We start from the raw sequence: 19,830 nt of genomic DNA, 5'->3' as shown, positions 1-19,830 counted from the left end.
TATACATATGTGTGTATATATGGTACACATTATGTGTATGTACCTATATCTCAGCTATACATATATAAAATGTTACATATAATCTGTAACATATATTATGTATGTTCATATATCATTATATACACATATACATATAATATATTCTACACATATATATGTATACACATGAAGGTACACATATAAAAATCTCATGTTGTCATCCATACAACAAGTCTATAATATCAGAAAGTATTCTGTGGAATAAATTATGCCTTTCTTTGCCTCCTCTTACTTATTGCAGTGCCTGGAACATAAGGGCTTAATAAATTTTTATTGACTGACTGATAAATCATTTAGTTTTGCATCATTTATTTGTGGACATATCTTATCTCAGATAATAAATTCCTTGAGAGTTAACAAAGTGTCATTTTTTATCTATGTATCCCCAAGGGCAAACACAGCATAAATAATAACTGTTTGTTTAACTCAGAGACCATATTAAGTGCTTACTATTGGCAAAGTACTATCCTAGTTTCTAAACAAAATGTGAGATTAATTAAAATACATTAGAGATGTTGATACCTCATATAGTACAACTAGAGCAGGTGTTATTGACCTGGGATACTGGGTGCGTAGTTCAATTTCATTGGGTTCATGAACTTAGGAAAAAATGTGTTTTTATTTTTACCTTTGTAATATTATGTGTTTTATTCTATGTATTTAAAAACGTTGTTCTGAAAAGGGGTCCAAGGACTTCACTAGACTGCCAAAGGGGTCTACATTTAAAAAAAAGGTTAGAACTCCTTCACTGAAGGAATACAAGACTTCTTTCTATCCAAAAATTGTCTCCTTGACCTACTTGTCACTGATGCTACAAATCCCACCATTGAAAAATGCATTTCACTCCATTTTAGAAATACTTTCTTAAAAATTCAATCACCCTTGTGAGAAAGAGTCCATTTAGCAATGATTAGCTACTACTACCTTAAGGTAAATGAGTTCAGATAAATCTGAACAGAGAGTTAAAAGCAATCTACTTGTGAATAAGACCCTCAGCAAGTAACTTTCTGAGTTACTGACTTTGACAAGGTCACACAGGAGAGACACTAAGGAACACTGGAAAAAGAGAGATCCAGAGCCAGTATCTCTGCACTGCTTGGGGGAAGGAAAGCCTCCTTGGATAGCCAGATGGCAATGTGAAATACTAAGAGAAGGGATGGATGTCGGAGAGCATGGTATTGAATGCAAATGCTACCAACTTGGCATTTTGCCTAGGACTGTTTATTAGAAGGGATAGGAACAAGAAGTACAAAGGGAAGAAGGCTGAACTTGGGAATGTTTAACCTGGTGTTACAGAAACTGAGTCCTAATTCTGGCTATGATAATTATTATTTATACAACCTTGGGTAGATCACTGTTAACCTCTTAGAACAACAGTGTCCTCATCCATAAATTGAGGGAGTTGGACTAGATGATGCCTAATGTCCTTTCCAGCTTTGATACACACACACACACACACACACACACACACACACATATATTCAATCTATGATATAAATATTCAATATAGTCAATCCATTATCTAAATTCAATATATGATCTAAATATCACATATATATTTAATCTATGATCTAAAACTAGTTTCCTAATTGTCTAAATCTCCATCATACGTGTTTAAAATATTCATAAACATGGAGAGGTACTTTTCATACATATCATGCATACAACTTGGCTCAGAGTTAATGACATAAAACAACTGAACACCAAACCCTATGTTCCTACCCTTTCCAAATAGTATGGAATGTAGTACCCTGCTTCTGAACTTCTCTCAGGTACAGAGCAGACATAAATAACTATGTGATGAATAAATAAATGTATTGCAAATGCTACTTGTATTTAGCAGACATTTGATAAACGTGTTGAATCAATGAATGGCAAATACCAGTTTAGAGGGCTATTTTTAAAGTATTTTTAGAGGACGCATGGTCAGTTCATGAGCTGTTAAAGAATGTTTCTAGGAATGGAGCACATAATCAATGCTACTCAGATGAAATATGGAATGAGTTGATCTGTCAGAACAACCCCAAATACATTCTCAATCTGCTTTTCTTTGTGTAGAGGGCATATGTGTTTATGAAATGCAATCAGGAAAATAATCTTCTAAGAAACCCAAACAGAACCCAATTATACCTCTTTGACCTTAATATCAAAGTGGCTATGCTAACCAAATTAAATTAGGGTTCAATGTGTCTAGAATTGTTTTAAGACACTAAGTCTGAAACAAACAATATGCATGATAAGCATGAAAATTACACAACCATGTTTATGAAATGTTCTAAACATATCTGACAAGCTTAAATAGAAGCATTTAGGTCACTTTCCTTGTAACAAATACTATGACTTCAATCTCACTCTTGTATATGTGTTTTCCACATGAACTCCCACTGACCTCCAAAGGGTATACATGTAAGAATACAAGACAGTGCAAATTACAATTCTAATATTTCATCCTTAGAAGGACAATTTTACACGTATGTAGAGAGTCCACACTGAGAGGAGAAAGCATCTTCAAGTATATTCCAATTTGCTTTATTCTCCTTTGCCTGCCTACTAAATCATATTGCACAGAAAGCAGTGAATACATTGTATAAATTGGATGAATTCAACTAAAGTATCTTAAATAGCATCATACTTTCATAACATCTCATATGAAATATCACCATATTTACTCATAAAATTTCATCCTTTATGCCAGATATTTTCACAATAAAATGGAAGAAGAACAAGAAATGGGTGAGCATTTATATCTGGGTCTAACACTACCCTGAGAAACGTGCATGAATATTTTGTATCCTGAGTCAGCCAGAAAAGAGGGGAATGATTTCATAGGACCATAGATATAGACTTGTGTTATAGAGTCATCTAATCCAACAGGAAAATGAAGCCCAGAGAGGTTAAGGGTGTGAAGATGCAGCCTGGAGATTGGTCCTGCTGGCATCATAGCTACAGAAAAATATCCAGCAAAGAAAAATGTTGCCACCAAAGCCCTTGGCATTGTCAGATGGGTCCACAACAAAAAATCAGCAGAAATAACATTGAAGAAGGATTAGTATCAGCAGCGCTGTTGTGCTCTGAACATCTGATTTGCGGCTAAAACCTTATTTGTGTGTTTTCTTCCAATTGGAAAGTCAGTCAGTGGGTCAACAAGCACCTCCTCAATTTGGTAAATGCCTACTATGTGCCTGACCCTGTGCTAAGGTCTGGGGATACAGAGAAAAGCAAAATACAGTTCTTTCTCTCAGGGAGCTCACAGTCTAAGGGGAGAAGACAAAGTGCAAATGACAACATTGTTGTTGTTCGGTCATTTCAGTCATGTCCCAACCCTTCGTGACCCTGTTCGGGGAAGTTTTATTGGCAGAGATGTTGGAGCGGTTTGCCGTTTCCTTCTCATTTTACAGATGAGGAAACTAAGGCAAATAGGATTAAGTGACTTGGCCAGGGTCACATAGCTAGTAAGTGTCTGAGGCCAAATTTGCATTCAAGACTCCAGGACCAGTACTCTATCCACTGAGTCACCTAGCTGCCCCCCAAAACTAGGTAACTTTTAACTTTATATCTAAGACCTCATGATCCCACACAACCCAATATTTGTGGTCTATGATCCTACAGTCGCAGAATATCCAGATTTGAAAACTGGCTCTTAATCTGCTGTTTTAATGAACTGACACAGCCCCAGCCACCTGGGTGCATGTATGCTAAGGTTCAACTCACCTCAAGACTGGATTTTGCCACTCTCCCCCATTATTTTATTGCTATGGTATAGAGTTAAATTTCCTGGATCCCTACCCCTCATTCCTTATTCATTATTATGCAAACTCAGAAAATACCCTGATTTCAATGGTACAGACTACTGCCTTACCCCATAAATGATGGGGTAGTCTTCTCTTAGTGCCAAGTCATATTTGTCTATAATTCTCTATAATTTTGAGCACTAAATAGCTTGGAGACTTAGATTGGAAGGCACAGATTGTGGGTGTACCACTACCCACAGAACTGGAGATATTGGGGAGGAGGACACCCTCTTTGTTATTCTCCATTAGCATCTATACCCCTCCCATGGATTCCATCCATGAGTAGCAGTATCATTCTTTGGGAACAGTCCCCTCCCCTCCTTCATACACAAGTTGACAACCTATCATTTGCTTGAAAGCCTGCAATGAAAGGAATTCTACTATATGCATTACGGTTTTGGATACCTCTGGTTGTTAATTTTTTCTTTATGTCAAGCTGACTACATGCCCACTGAGATCCTGAAAAAAGGTTGAATTTTTGTGATTTTTCCAAATAGTAGGATAGAGACCCAGTAGTATACCTCAGAAAATATCCAAGAATAGAAGCAAAAAAATCTATGGCTTCAGGTGCCTATGTGTAAATGCATAAAACATAGGAAATAAACAAGATAAAGTAGATATCCTAAAGCTAGGGAAGTAAGTTGACCTCATGAGACCTGGTGAGATTTGGCTGGCTTTTAAACTCAACACTCTACTGAAAGTACTCTGTCCAAGGATCTCTTACTCATTAACCCAAAACCCATTTCTCAGGCCTCATCCTTCTTCACTTCTCTAAAGCATCTGACACCATTTACCACCCTTTTTCCTGTATATTCTCTCTTCCCTTGGCTTCTGTGACACTATTCTCTCTTGGTTCTGGTTCTAACTTTTTGGCTGCTCCTGTCTCCTTTGATGGATCAGTACCTATATCTCACCCCCTAACTATGAATGTTCCCCAAGGCTATTCTCTGGGCCTTCTCTTCTCTCTCTGTCTCTCTGTCTCTCTCTCTCTGTATACATATATATACCTTGCTTCTTTGTAATCTCATCAATTCTCATGGGCTCACTTATGATCCCTATGCAGATGACACCCAAAATGTATTTACAGCCAACCCTAACCTCCTTCCTGATCTTCCACCTAACATAATCAATTTCTGTTGGATATCTCCACTTAGATAGCCTATAGTTATCTCAAATTCCCTAGGTATAAAATGGAACTCTATTTTTCCCCCTAAACTTGCCCTTCCTTTAAACTTCCCTATTTCAGTTGCAGGTACCACAAAATGTGGGCAGCTAGATGGCACAATGGATCGAGTGCTAGTACTGGAGTCAGGAAGATTCATCTTCCTGAGTTCAAATCCCCGTCTCAGACCCTTACTAGCTGTGTGACCCTAGGCAAGTCACTTAACTCTGTTTGCATTAGTTCCTCATCTGTAAAATGAGCTGGAGAAGGACATGGAAAACCACCCCAGTATCTCTGCCAAGAAAACCCCAAATATGGTCACAAAGAGTCAGACATGACTGAGAAAACAACCACAACACTTCTAGTCACCTAGATCTACAACCTTGGAATTATTTGTGAGTTTTCTCTCTTCCTCACTTCCACATCCAATCATCTGCCAAATCATTTTGAATCTACTTTCACAATTTATTTCTCATTGACCCCCTTCTCTCTGCTCATACGTCCACTACTCTAAGGCATTTATCAGTTCTTACCTGTACTATTGCAATAGCCTCCTAATTAGCCTTCATATTTACAAAATCTTACTTGTTTATTTAAACATTTATTTATATATAATATACAAATTGGTATTGATTTAATTATTAATATTAATATTTTATTGATTTTATTTAATTAATATTATCAGTTTAATACATCATTACATTTATTTATTTATTAGATCTTACTCCAATCACCTCCTTATTTGTTTCTCTGCTTCTAATCTCTCCTTTCTCCATTTCATTATGCCCCCCAGCTGCCAAAATAGACCTCATAAAGAATGGATCTGATCACGTTACACTTTGGCTCAAAAGTCTTTAATGGTTCCTTATTACATCTAGGGTAAAATACAAATTCCTCTGCCTATCATTTCAAGCTCCCTAAATTCTAGCTACAGAGCACTTTTCTAGCTTTATTTTACTCCCCTTCATGTACTCTATGTTCTACCCAAACTAACTTACTGTTCCTGCCACCTTGGCATTCCATACTCCATTTCCACACCTTTATACAGGCCATACCCCCACCCTAGAATCCAATCCCTCCTCAGTTACACCTCTTAAACTCTTTAGCAATCTTCAAGACTCAGCTGACAATGCCTTCTCCTATGAAGAATCTTTCCTGATTCTCTCAGCTGTTTGGGCCCTTTCCCTCCTCAAGTGATCTTGTATTTAATCATCCATCTAATGTTGCAGCCTCCAGAAGAGTATGAGGTCCTTGAATTCAGAACTTATTCTTGTTTGTTTTAATCTTTGCATCCTAGCCCCAGATACCATGCCTTGCATGAGGAACACACTAAGTAGAGTTTGTGGAATTAAATTGATGGCACCCGGTCTTCTAACTTCACATCTACAGTATTTCCGTCACATCATGGCTTAAAAAGTATTACATCCAATGATTGCAGTGAAGGCACTAGGGGAAAATGGAAGTCTCCTTCGGTGATTCATTACTGATTTCAGGCTAATGCCAATCACTGTGGATCTTGTTTACTAAAATTATTTTCAAATATGAAATATGAACAAGTCTTATACTGTATGGAAACTGCAGGATTCTTTTCCTTTATTCATAAAGTTTAGTCTGATCTTTTTTTTTTCTCTTTAAGATACACTTACTTGAGTTCTTCCCGGACTTCTGCTGCACTTTGTCCTGATATGATGAATACCTCATTCATGTCATCTGTCAACATGTTACAAGAGTAACCAATGTTCATGGCAGTTTCTGATGAGATATGAAAACCAGCTCAGTTGGTGATTATGAACATACATATATAAAGCATATTCATGTATGTGTGCATGTATATACACAGATAAGAGATGTAGATACGATTATACATATATACACATATATACACATACATATATATTTATACATACATATATCAAGTTAAAAGCTATCAGTGGAACAGATACTTGTGTTATTAAGGAGAGAGGAAGAGAGGAGGGAGGAGGAAGGAAGAGAGAGGAGTTTGGAGAGGGGAGGGAGGAAGGGAAGGAGAGAGCGAGAGAGCGAGAGAGAAGAGGGATTAGGATGGGGTGGGGGTATAGCTAGATGATTCAGTGGATAAAGCCCTGTGCCTGGAGTCAGAAAGACTCATCTTCCTAAATTCAAGTCTGGTCTCAGATACTTACTAGCTGTGTGAGCCTGAGCATGTCACCTAACCTCTGTTTGCGTTAGTCCACTGGAGAAATAAACAGTAAAACACACTTCAGCATCTTTGCCAAGAAAACCCCATGGACACTACTGGCGTGCTATATCCCATGGGGTCACGAAGAGTTGGATGCAATTGAACAAAAACAACATGTGTGTATGTGTGTATGTTTATAAAATCATATATATATATATATATATATATGTAAGATATATATATAAGGATATTTATATTTATAAAAGATATATAAACAAACATGTATCTGTTCCACTAGCAGTTCTACTGTTCCACTGTGTGTGTATATATGTGCATACTTATGCATATATGTATAATCTTTTATATATTATATTAAATACAATGTGTTATATTAAGTTATAACATAATTAAATTATTCAATTATATATTAGGTTACATAGATAAATTATATATTTTTTATTAAAATCTGCCAGTGGAACAGATACTTGCATTATTATCCATTAATATAACATTTATGCTATATTATAAATATTATGTATGTCATATTATATGTGTGTTATTAATTAATATATATGCTTAATACCATAAGTATCTTTCTGCCGGCAACTTTTACGTGAGAATGCTGAGTGGCTGGCAGAGTAGACAAGAGGTCCTCTAATGTGGAACATTAGAACTTAGATTTTGCACTTCACTCTACCACTTGCTAGGACCCAGAAGAATTCTCTTACTCTCCATGGGTCTCTCAGCCTCTGAACTTCAGCCTGGAAAAACCTGGCTCAATGTTAACCCCAAATGTTTCTCACAAAACATTGTAAAATGTTAAAAAATGAAGTACAGAATGCATAATACTGAGAACACATGCAATATATTGTATGAAATATTGGATATTATATACAGACTACAAAATACAATAATCTATAATATTATGTCATATATAATATATAATGCATGCTTCTTCATTCTAGGATTTGGAGAAGCTAAAATATTCAATTTTGCTAATGTTTAGAACCATTCAACGCAACAAGCATTTAGTAAGTCCTATGTGAAAGGTACTATGCTAGGCTGGAGCCATGAATAAATTAAATGGTTCAAACCATACCTAAAACGTACGTTCAGTCATTCAGTCGTGTCCAATTCCTCATGACCCCATGGGCCATAGAACACCAATACTGTCCATGGGTTTTTCTTGGCAAAGATACTTTCCTTCTCCAGTAGATTAAGGTAAACAGAGGTTAGGTGGCTTGCCCAGGATCACACAGCTAGTAAATGTCTGAGATTGGATTTGAACTCAGGTCTTCCTGACTCCAGGCCCAGTACTCTATTCACTGAGCCACCTAGCTGCCTCGCCTAAATATATATGGTATCTAATACATACACATAATTCCTAGACAATGTTGGGCATAGTAAGTACTTAATCAATGCTTGTTGACTGTTGACAGATTTCTCTTATAGACCACATTAATGCTTCTAATTGTGAATGAGAACAATTAGAAAGTTAGAACTTCACTACGTTTTTCTCTTTTTTTGATTGGTTGGCTCTAGACCTATGATTATATCAGTTTAGTGTACCTGCAGTGTGTAAACTCTCAACTGATAAAGATTAGCAATATGTCTCTTATTCATACTCTTTAGGGATTGTTTAGGGTACCGAGAAATTAAATGATACTACCGTGGTCACCTAGCTGGTATGTGTCAAAAGTGGATTTAACCCATGTTCTTCTAATTCCAAGGCTGACCCTCTCTGCCACACTGCTTTTTCCTCCCCCTCCCCTCTCTAATTCCACCTAATAAGATTCCCAATTTAGAATTGTGGCATGATAGAACTAGTTAGTTGTTGTTCAAAGATACTGGAGTGGTTTTCCATTTCCTTCCCCACCTTATTTTACAGGGGAAACTTAGGCAACTAGGATTAAGTGACGTGCTCAGGATCACACAGCTAGTAAGTATCTGAGGTCAGATTTGAACTTGGGAAGATGAGTCTTCCTGACTCCAGGGCCAGTCCTCTATCCACTGCACTGCCTAGCTGATAGAGCTAGATGGAACCTTAAACACCATTTCAGTCACCTCATTTTGTGGAAACAGAGACAGAAGTTAGATGCTTTGCCCCAGGCCACAAAACTGTTCCATCAAAAACTTACAATTCAGGCCTCCTAACATCTAATCCCACAATCTATATGTGCTTAAATAATCATTTAAGTCAGAAAATAAAACAAGCTATTTAATTGTAATTAAAACCTTAACTGAGCAGACTTCTTATGGAATGATGATTCTAGTTAACTGAATTTTCTGGTTTCCTGAGAGTAAAGCTGCATAATAACAAGTTAAGCTGTCTAATAATAGCACTTACCTCCCAGAGTTGTTGTGAGGACCAAATAAGAGAACATATATGAAGCGCTTTACAACTCTTAAGATGTTATCTAAAGGCTAGTTATCATTAGTATTCCACGAATGACTCAGGATGTGACAATGCCCAAGAGTCTTCTTTCTGAACCTTAATTCTTACTGTAGAGTAATGTAGGAGCAGCTAGGTGGCACAGTAGAGAAAGTGCCGATCCTAGAGTCAGGAAGACCTGAGTTCAAATCTGGCCTCAGACACTTACTAGCTGTGCAACTCTGGACAAATCACTTAACCCTGATGGCATCAGTTTCTTCAACTGTAAAATGAGCTGGAGAAGGAAACACCACCCATTCCAATACTCTGCCACGAAAACCCCAAATGGCATCATACAGAATAGAACACAACTGAAATAACTGAACAACAACAAAAAGTAATGTGGACATAGATTTAGAAAGTGTAGGTCAGATATCCTGCTGAATCCAAAATGTGGAAGTTTGAGGATCTTTTTATTATCTCAAATATGAGCTTTTTTTTCTCCTTTAGACTTTTTCCTATTAGAGTACTGAAAAATATCCATTTAATTAATTAATATTTATTTACCTATTTAATTTAATTATCTACCTAATAAATATTTGTTCATTTAATAATAATTAATTGGATTTCCTCAAATGTAAGTTTTCCTGTAATAATTTCCTTCAATGTACAACAAATATCAACATGATACCCTTTCAAATTACCTTGTTTGTCTCCTGTTAAGACCCAGATCTTAATGTTAGCGAGTGACAAATTAGCAATAGTTTCAATAACACCATCTTGCAATTTGTCTTCTATCGCAGTGGCACCAAGTAACTGCATTGAGAAAAAGAAAACCCAACATTAACAGAAGTGCATTGGCATTCTCAACAGTAGAGTTTGGAAGGCAAACAAAGGCAAAGTGAATTATTGGAATGCATTGTTGTAGCTACCACCATAAATCCTGCTGCTCAGGTGAAAGATATGATGCCTCCAGGATGAAATCCAAAATGCTCTGTTTGGCATTCAAAGCCCCTCATAATCTACTCTTCAATCCAGTGACACTGGCCTCCTAGCTGTTTCAAGAACAAGACACTCCATCTCTAGGCTCCCACCATTTTCTCTGGCTGTCCTGCATGCCTGGAACACTCTTCCTCTTCCAATCTATTGACCCCTCTAGCTTCCTATAAGTTCCAACTAAAATCCCACCTTCTACAGGAAGTCTTTCCCAACTTAATTCTAGTACCTCCTTTCTGTTAAGTATCTATTTATCCCATTAAATAGTTTGTATTGTATATATTTGTTTGCATGTTGTCTCCCCCGTTAGACTGTAAGCTCCAGAAGGGTAAGGGCTATCTTTTGCCTCTTTTTTTTTTAATCTCCAGAGTTTGTCACAGTGCCTGGCATATAATAGGTGCTTAATAACAGTGGATTGATTGATTGACTGATGTTAAGGGAAACAGGGATAGAACAAGTTGTGGGAGATGGTTCTAGATATGTGAACTAAATGTGGCTACAACTGATTAGCAATAGCCTGGGGTACAGAATCTCTTAAGAGATCGAATGTATGATGTCAGCATGAATATATCAAAAACTGTATCAAGCTTTTATAATTTTGTAATTTTACCCCTTCCTTCCTCCTCAATCTGATCTTGGCTTTGAACTTCAATTATCAACCCTCATCTCTCTTGAAAAAGGGTTTATCCAATTCTACTCCAAGGAGTCAGCCACAATACGTCCTCACTGCTCCCAACCCCTTGGCATGTATGTATGTTATGGTAGTTAGGGTGGGACTTTTTTACTTTTTTCTCTTTTGGAATGCTGAGGCAATCAAGTACCTTTGATGAGTTTTGCCTTTCAAATGTAATGGCAAGCAAAGTGGGACTTTTTGTTGTCTTTTGTTTTGGAGTGCTTCTCAGCACCAAGGCAATCAAGGGCCTTTGATTAAGTCTTGCCTTTGTTTGTAGGAAGGCCCACTCCTTTTTGCTAGTTAGGTCACAAGAGGTGTGAAACCCTCCAGAGGCGTGAAACCCTTGAGAAGTGTGAAGTGCTCTGACCCTAAAGAAGTGTATAAATACTCTGGGGGTTAGTATTTTGTTGGGGGCTCTGGGTAGCCATTAAGGAGCCCTGTGGCTTTGAAAACTCAGATGTTAGTACTTTTCTCTCTCTCTGGTAACTATGTATGTATAGCTTTGGACAGACAGCTAGAAGCCTGTCTGCTGGTTTGTGTTATTTTGCTGTTTATATAATTTCTGCTTGTAATTTCTGTTTGTGTTTTCTCTGAAGATCAGGGTGCTGACTTTTCCCCCTGAACTAAATGAATGATATATGTATGTTTAATTAAAGTAAAATTGTTAACCCCTTAAAGTTGCTTTCCTTAGAAAAGCAGATCAAAGGACCTGTGCTAGCAGCCCTCCTGTGTGCTCCTGTTGTTGGTATTTCACCCCTACAGCAGCTGCTAGCAACATTGCTGTTACAGTCTATATAACCTTTATACCTACATACCTATAAAACCTATATATAACATTTGTACGTGTTGGCCTGACTTCATCCTTTCTTCATACAATTTGGAAAGGTCTAAGAACATATCTCTTTCATGTGGTTTTACAGAACTGCCTGAGGGGAGCACTGAGAAATTAAATGATATCCCCATGGTCATACAGTTAGTATGTCTAGTCTGCCCCAACTAATGGCACCCAAGTATACCTTGAGGTATACCTTCCCTTCTGGCTCTAAAAGTCTATGATTCCAAATCTGGATCTAATCTTTCTACAATCTAAATATCAGATTCTAGACAAAGGGGCAATGTTATTTTGTATTATTATTATTATGTATGAATTATAGCCTTTGCAAGGTGTAGTATAAAGTCTATCAGTTGATTATATACACTAATGAAGGGAGACATTGACAGAGATAATCCAAACCAGCAAACTCTACCTTCCATCACATTCCATGAAAAGCAACATGGTGTGGTAGATAGAGCACTAGTCTTGGAGTTAGAACAATATATAGGTTTGGATCCTGTCTCCCTAGCTGTATAACACCAGGGCAACTCACTTCGGTCAGCCAGTCAGAAAACAAACATTTAATAAATACCTTCTATATGCTAGGCACTATGCTAAGTGCTATGCCAACCACTGCTGGCCTCAGTTTCCTCATCTGTAAAAAGGCATCAATAGTACCTGTTAGCACTGGCATTATAGGTTGCTGTGAACATCAAAAATGATAACGTATGCAGAGTACTTTGTAAACCTCAAAGCACTATGTGTGGATTGATTGACTGATGCTAAGGGAGGCAGGGATAGAAAAAGCTTTGGGAGGCGGTCCTAGTTATAGGTCAACTAAGTAGGACAACAACTGATTACCTGTTGCTTAAGCTATAGAACCTCATAAGAGATCCATTGTGTGATGTCGGCATGAATATAATTATCGGTATAACCCCAAGATCTCTCAAAATAATCTGGGAATATATATCTCTTATACCCTGTGATGCCAAGAGGGCTTAAAGGTCACCTTTCTTCTTCTGGAGGTCAAACGTTAGCTTCCCTTGACATTTGAGTTGCCTAGACATTGTCAACTTTGCGGGGAGGGGACTGCTTCAACTATATTCAGTGATCTTAGCATAGATACCAAGGCATAGAAAAAGAAATTCACAGACTCCTAGGGATGAAAATAAGAATAGCTCAAATATGGAAACACTTTAAGATTTATAAATTATTTTCCTCACAGAAATCCTATGAGGACGGTAATACATCTATTCCATTTTACTGATGAAGAAATTGAAGCTGAGAATGTGTCAAGGGGTCTCCATATTATTTATCCACAATTACATAGCTAGTAAGTGTCGGGGCTGTGATTTGAACAAGAGCCAAACCCAAGGACTTTCCAGAGGGCAGCAGGAAGCAAAAAGGTAGGGCCAAATGTGGTCTAAGCAGAATTTCAAAAGAACCTAGTAGAGACCCTCCTCACTATGGAGACCTGACTGCCCCACCAGGTTGTTCAGGACCACAGTCCTGCCTTGTGACAAATTTCTGGGACCTATGAAAGAAAACATGTTCCCAAGGTACACAAAGAATTCAGAGTTTGCCACATAGCCTACTCTTTATGGAATTCTAATTGCATAAGTGGAAGTCTATGCTAGCTCTAGATTTGTATATAGAATAAACTCAGAGCCAACATATAAAATGTATAAAATGTGATTCAGTGTTTGAAAACAACAGCTGCTCTTTGCAGCATCATTTATTCAACAGCTCATCCATGTGTCATATCTTAAAATTCATATCAACATGCCTCTGAGCACATACCATCATATCTCTTTCAATCTCTTCATAGGCTGCAGCAATACGTTCATCTCTCATATCAAGTCCCCTGCTTGCCTCTTCCAGCAATTTAAACCATTCTTTAAAGTATTCTTCATTTAGGTCTCTGTACGCAATGGCCAAGGTCCGAAGTCCTTCACCTCCAAATTCCTACAAAAGAAGACAGGCAAGTGAAAACAGTAGTTAGGACATTCTCATTAAATATTTCCTATTTTAAAAGAGAATACTGCTTGACAAATCCTGAAATATAAGCAAGGCTCTTTTTGGAAATAAGAAAGTTTATTTTTATTTTTTTATTTCCAAGGGACTTAAACTGTCAAGAAATTTAAAGATTCCAAGGAAGATATTGTGAGTTATTGCTCACCAATTCAATTTTGAAGGCTATCAAATCATGTTCCCACCTTGGGATATTATTTTGAGATAAAACATCATACTCTGTATTTGCTTGACCCTATAGAACAGCACTTATCTAGGTCTCTTCTTGTCCATGGAGAAAAGACAGAGGCTTATGTCTTGCTTAGCTTTAACTTGCTCCTGAATGAAAAGGATCCTACTGCTCTCAGAACAAAGGAAAGACGTACAAAAGAATGATCAAGTTCTTAGTATAAATAATTCCTTCCAGTACTGTCTCACTCCCACCCAGGGTCGCTACCCTGGAGCTGGGCATTGACGCAACACTGGCATCGTGAGGGCAGACAGGGAAAAAGATGTAGCAAAACATGAAAAAGGCACAAAGAGATTGTAGACTTGCCATGCCACTGTACACACTATGTGTGTGTGCGTGTGCATGTGTGTGTACGTTGGGGGGGGGGGCATGCTCTGATGACTACCAGAAAGAATTCAACCAAGTAAGTTTAGACTTTAGGTAGTATTCTAGTTATGATAGTCACATTTAACAAGCCCAACAGCAAGACCACCAAGAAAAGGAACGTCAAACGAATAAGCATCTATGCAGTGCCTACAATGTACCAGGCACTGGACTAAGCACTAGAGATACAAAGAAAGGGCAACAAAGCAAACAAATAAAAAACCCAATCCCTCCTCCCAAGTTGTTCACAGACTGGAATGCCTAGTGGGCTAGAAACCTAGTTAGTTCCTGCCCAGAAACTAGAACCTTTGCCCAGTTAACTGGCAAAAACACATCTTTGCCTGTGACTTACAATCCCACTGGGTAATAACAGCATTTCTTGTGTCCTCAAAAGCATTGAGCAAACTGTGAGGGCATTACAAAGAGACTAATTAAGTTATGTCATTATTTCATTAAGTACAAATGTTTAATTTAAATGAATATTTTAACAAGGTCTGTTGCATAAATTAATTAAAAACAATACATATAGTACCCATGAAAAACCACAAAAACTGATCAAGAGTGAGTTACGGCAAATGGGCAATGAATAAATTAATGTCCCTCCTTGGAAAATAAGTCATTTTCAATTTTAAGATGTGGGGAGAATGAAGATAAGTTGGGTTTTTTTTATTTTAATGTATAAATATGTGAAAGCTTAGGATACCAACATTTTAGCTATTGCAAAGATCTGATGCTTGTGATTCCAATGCTACTTTCTTTAATAAAAAAATGTAGGCCTTCTGGAAAAGATTAAAAGAAAATCAAGAAAGCTCCATTGCAAAGACAAAAACAATAGCTATGTTTGTAACCAATATTACTAAGCCATCATTCTTTATACTCAAAGTCGGGCAGTTTTTTATTTGTTTGTTTTTGAAAGATTCAGAGAATGTTTTGTATTAAATATAGGGCCTGACAAAAAACATGAATCCTCAAACACACACACACACACACACACACACAGAATATCAACCTCCCTGCTCCTGACCACCCTCCCCCCAAAAAAATCACTAAGGAAATAAGAGCTTTATCCATTTTCCTTTAAAGTTCATATTGGGTTAAAAACAGAACTCAAAACAAGTAGGGTAAATACACTTCAATTCCAAGTTTTTAAAGTGAATACTTTTCAATTCCATTTATAGTCTCTTTCTCTTTCACGTAGGAATTTTTTTTAAAACTCTCTAACATCTACTCAGATGGTGAACTAACTCAATCTCCTGCTGAATACTGTATGCAATACATTAGTACTTAGTAGATTACTACAGCCATGGTTGAGACTGAACAGATAGTTGTTATTCACTCCTTAATAGAACCCTGGAGGAACGTGATTCTAGAAACTACTTCCAGAAATTTCCCAACAACATTGCAGTTATTTTTGTGAGGTGGGAGGACGTCGTAAGAGTTGTCAGTTCATATCAGACTTGTTAGGATTCTCTTATAAAAGCTCAATTGCTGAGCGTTGGGAGGCCTGGGAGGAAACCAATTTCTATTGGGCTTGTTCCTCTTTGGATGATCCTTTGGTCAAACACACAAGAGCAGATGATAAGAAAGAACTTATCTCCCAAGATAATTCTAGATGACTCTAGAAGAGTACCAGAATCTGGAGCAGAGAAAGGATATGTAGTGACTATCTTTCAGTTGTTGAAGGTTAATCTCCACCAAAGTCCAACTCTGACTTCTCACACAAGTAACCTAGCTTGACAATAGTGGATGGCATGCTGAAACTGGAATTAGGAAAACCTGGGCTCATATCTCACTTCACATATTAACTGCATAACCCTGGGCAAGACATATAACCTTTCTGAACTAGTACCATCACCCTTAAAATGAAAATAATAATGGCGCCTCCTTAGAGGCCATCTAGTGAAATGCTCTCATTTTATGCGTGAGGAAACTAAAGCCCAAGGAAGTTAGGTGATTTGACCAAGGTCACTTGACCAGGCATCGGAGAAGGATTTGAATCCAGATATTCTGATTATAGAGCCAATTCTCTCTCTATTATATTATGTCATCTGCTTCACAGGATTGTTGTAAGGATCAAATGAAATGATGTTTCATAAACCTTAAGTTACTTTAAAATGGAAACTTTTTTTCTTTAGCCCAGACTAGGGATCTACCAAGTAAGGAATTCATTACCAACCCATATGGTCAACTACTACAGTTTATAATTTCAGAGAGTTGCCTGGATCATTGAGAGATGAAGTGACATTCCTGGCATCACACAACCAGTAAGTCTATATGAAATTAGAATAAAGTCTAAAGATGAGAAGACGTGAACAACTGCCAAAATTTCCATCAGCCCTACTCACATAAACTTTTGACACCAAAAAGTGGGAATGGAAAAAGGTGAAGATAAAATTTCCCTTGTTATCACTTCCTACAAAAGTTTAATACTGAAATTCTTGTGATAAGTGAAACTTGAAGGCAAAGGGACACCAAAGGGAAAGATGTCTTACAGCTTGTCCTTAGAGAAACAAACAAAGGAGTTTGACAGAGTCAGTTTCACCCTGTGTCCAAAGACAACAAAAATACCATTCCATGAAACAATTCGTTATCTTGTCTTATACTGCTCACAATAAGTATAAGCAAAAAGACTACCAGGATGACATTTCCAACGGTGAAGACTATGGAAATTGTACAAATACCTTGACAAATCAAGTCAATACATATATTAATAATTGGTGCAGAGAGGAGGTTGATGAAAAATATGCTGGAAAACATGGCTCCAGCTTGAGCCATAAATGGTCCAAAGACTTAAAGACTACTCAGAAATCTATGTATCATGAACATTTTCAGGAAAGAGGAGGAATATGCTAGAGATGGTGAGCACTGCAACATTATGGCAAATAAAATGGCCTATATGAGGCAGGAAACAGTTGGTTACTGATGTAGGAATCATATCGGTCTGTATAGTCATACATGTCTGTATAGTCAAACATTTGGCTAGTTAGTATAAAGGTCAAAGTCTATATGAAATTAGAATAAAGTCTAAAGATGAGAAGACAAGAACAATTGCCAAAATTTCCATCAGCCCTAGTCAAATAAACCTTTGACACCAAAAAGTAGGAATGGAAAAAGATGAAGATTAAATTTACCGTGTTACCTCTTCCTACAAAAGTTTAATCAATATAAAAGTCTTCACAATAAGGGTCAACATGGCCCAATTGCCTAAGCCAGCACCTAATGTATTTCCTTTATAAAAAAACACATAGCAACCAAGAGTACATGAGTTTACAATAGGAACTCATTTGTAAAGCAATACTGAAAAGGATGGCTCAATATTATAGATATTATCATCTAATTAAATAGCAGAATTACAAAGTCTAAAGAAAGGTTAGTCATAATAACCAAACGAGTCACAACCCATTAAGAACATTCATAGATGAATGAAGAAACTAATGAATAATAGCTAACATTCATACAGTGTTATAAGGTTTACAAAGTGCTTTATAAATACTATCTCATTTTATCCTCACAACAAATTTGGGATGTTGGTATTCTTATTATTCCATTTTACAGTTGGAGAAATTGAGGCAGACAGAGGTAAATGACATACTCAGTGTCACAAAGTTAGTGTTTGAGGCAGAATCTGAACTCAAGTCTTCCTGACTCCAAGTCCAGTGCATTGTACAGCATTTATTAGGTAATTTGTGCCAAATACTATATTACATACTGGTGATACAAATTTAGGAAAAGAGATAATTCCATTTCTCAAGGAGCTCACAGTATAATTGAAGAAGACAATATATATAGGAGAGTTAAGCTGCAAGGCAAATGGAAAGTTCTGGAAGCAAGGCTTATGGCAAAACCCAGGAGTCCCTGGGCTACGTGAGGGTATCTGCCCCACCAAAGCTGCCTACCACTATTAGCAATGGAATAGTGGGTCTTTAAGACAGAGAGGAGAAAGGATTCAGGGTTCTCTAAGAAACAGGGTGGGTATAAGGGTTCAATGTCAATCCAGGAGGGGGAAAATGAGAAGGAATGAGTGGCAGAATGGTTGGGGTTGGACTCTGGCAGTAGAGGGGGTAGCGATATCCCCTGGCTGAATGCCATGTCTGGCTTGGACCCTATGGGTGGTACCAGATGTGGTCTAAGGCAGCCTGCCAGTGGGAAGAGGGAGAAACGGAGCCTTCTGGAACTCACAAAAAGACATAAAATGGAACAAACTTGTCAACATTTCTACAATGATCATAATAATCATCACAGACGAAAAAAATCCCTCCATTTGGATAGCTCATTCCATTGAGTTCTATTCAAAGAAATTTAAAATATCACTTATATTCCAATATTTCAGTGAACCTATGACCTTAGAAATTTTAGTATTCCTTTCAACAAGGCATATTGAAACCTATCTATGCCTACCAGACTGTGCCATTTTCTCCCATAAATTTACCACAGCGCATATAGCTAACATGCTATGGGCCTTCATCACAATCTCTATACATTGTCTGGATATTAGGGCTATCCATCAGCAGTTCCAAGGATAGCCCATGGATCTTTTTTTTCAGTTATACATTTCCCTGATGACACCCTATATAACTTCTGTGCAACTATTCACTTTTTAATGAGCTAAAGCTTTCCTACAAATTCCATGTGCCTCTCCAATGCCATGTGGGTGATATTCAACTTCAGCCTTTCTGAGGTTACAGTACTATGTGCCTGGCACCTATTAATCAATCAAAAAACATTTATTAAGTACCTACTATGTGGCAGGCACTGTGCTAAGTGCTAGGGATACAAAAAGAGGTAAAAGACAGTTCCTACCCTCAAGCAACTTATAATCTAATGGGGGAGACAGCATGCAAACAAGTATTTATAAAACAAGCTACATACAGAATAAACAGGAAATGATTAATAGGGCTACCCAACCTTACCTGAAGAATTATATAGTCTTTTGATTCAGAGAGAAAACTGTGGTCAATAAGAGTACCTGATAATATCCCAAAGGCAACCTGGTCAATTTTCTGCCACCTGTTCAATTCTGGGCCCAGCTCATTACTATCTGTAATATGTGTCCCGGATACATACTGATGGAAGAGTTCTACAGATTCTTCATCCAACCATGAAACAAATAAAAATGGCACTTAAAATGAAATCAAGAAAATCAGTTGGACTGGGCCAGTTACACACAAAGGCAAACTGTGTTAGAGGTAACCTAATCTGGAAA

The 19,830-nt window shown here is 37.4% G+C and overlaps 1 protein-coding gene across 1 annotated transcript in view; it reads right to left on the bottom strand.

Moving 5' to 3' along the window:
• The window catches only part of ATP8B4 (ATPase phospholipid transporting 8B4 (putative)), a 239,655-nt gene that overhangs the window by 54,883 nt on the left and 164,942 nt on the right, over positions 1-19,830 (bottom strand). The window contains exons 16-18 of the mRNA XM_036736592.1: positions 13,805-13,969; positions 10,226-10,337; positions 6,639-6,744 (exon numbers count right to left, since the gene is read on the bottom strand). Of these exons, the coding sequence (XP_036592487.1) occupies positions 6,639-6,744; positions 10,226-10,337; positions 13,805-13,969 (383 nt within the window). The remainder of the gene's footprint in view (positions 1-6,638; positions 6,745-10,225; positions 10,338-13,804; positions 13,970-19,830) is intronic.

This window comes from Trichosurus vulpecula, chromosome 8 (assembly GCF_011100635.1).
Source record: "Trichosurus vulpecula isolate mTriVul1 chromosome 8, mTriVul1.pri, whole genome shotgun sequence".
NCBI lineage: Eukaryota > Metazoa > Chordata > Mammalia > Diprotodontia > Phalangeridae > Trichosurus > Trichosurus vulpecula.
This window is presented reverse-complemented; position numbering and strand designations above follow the sequence as displayed.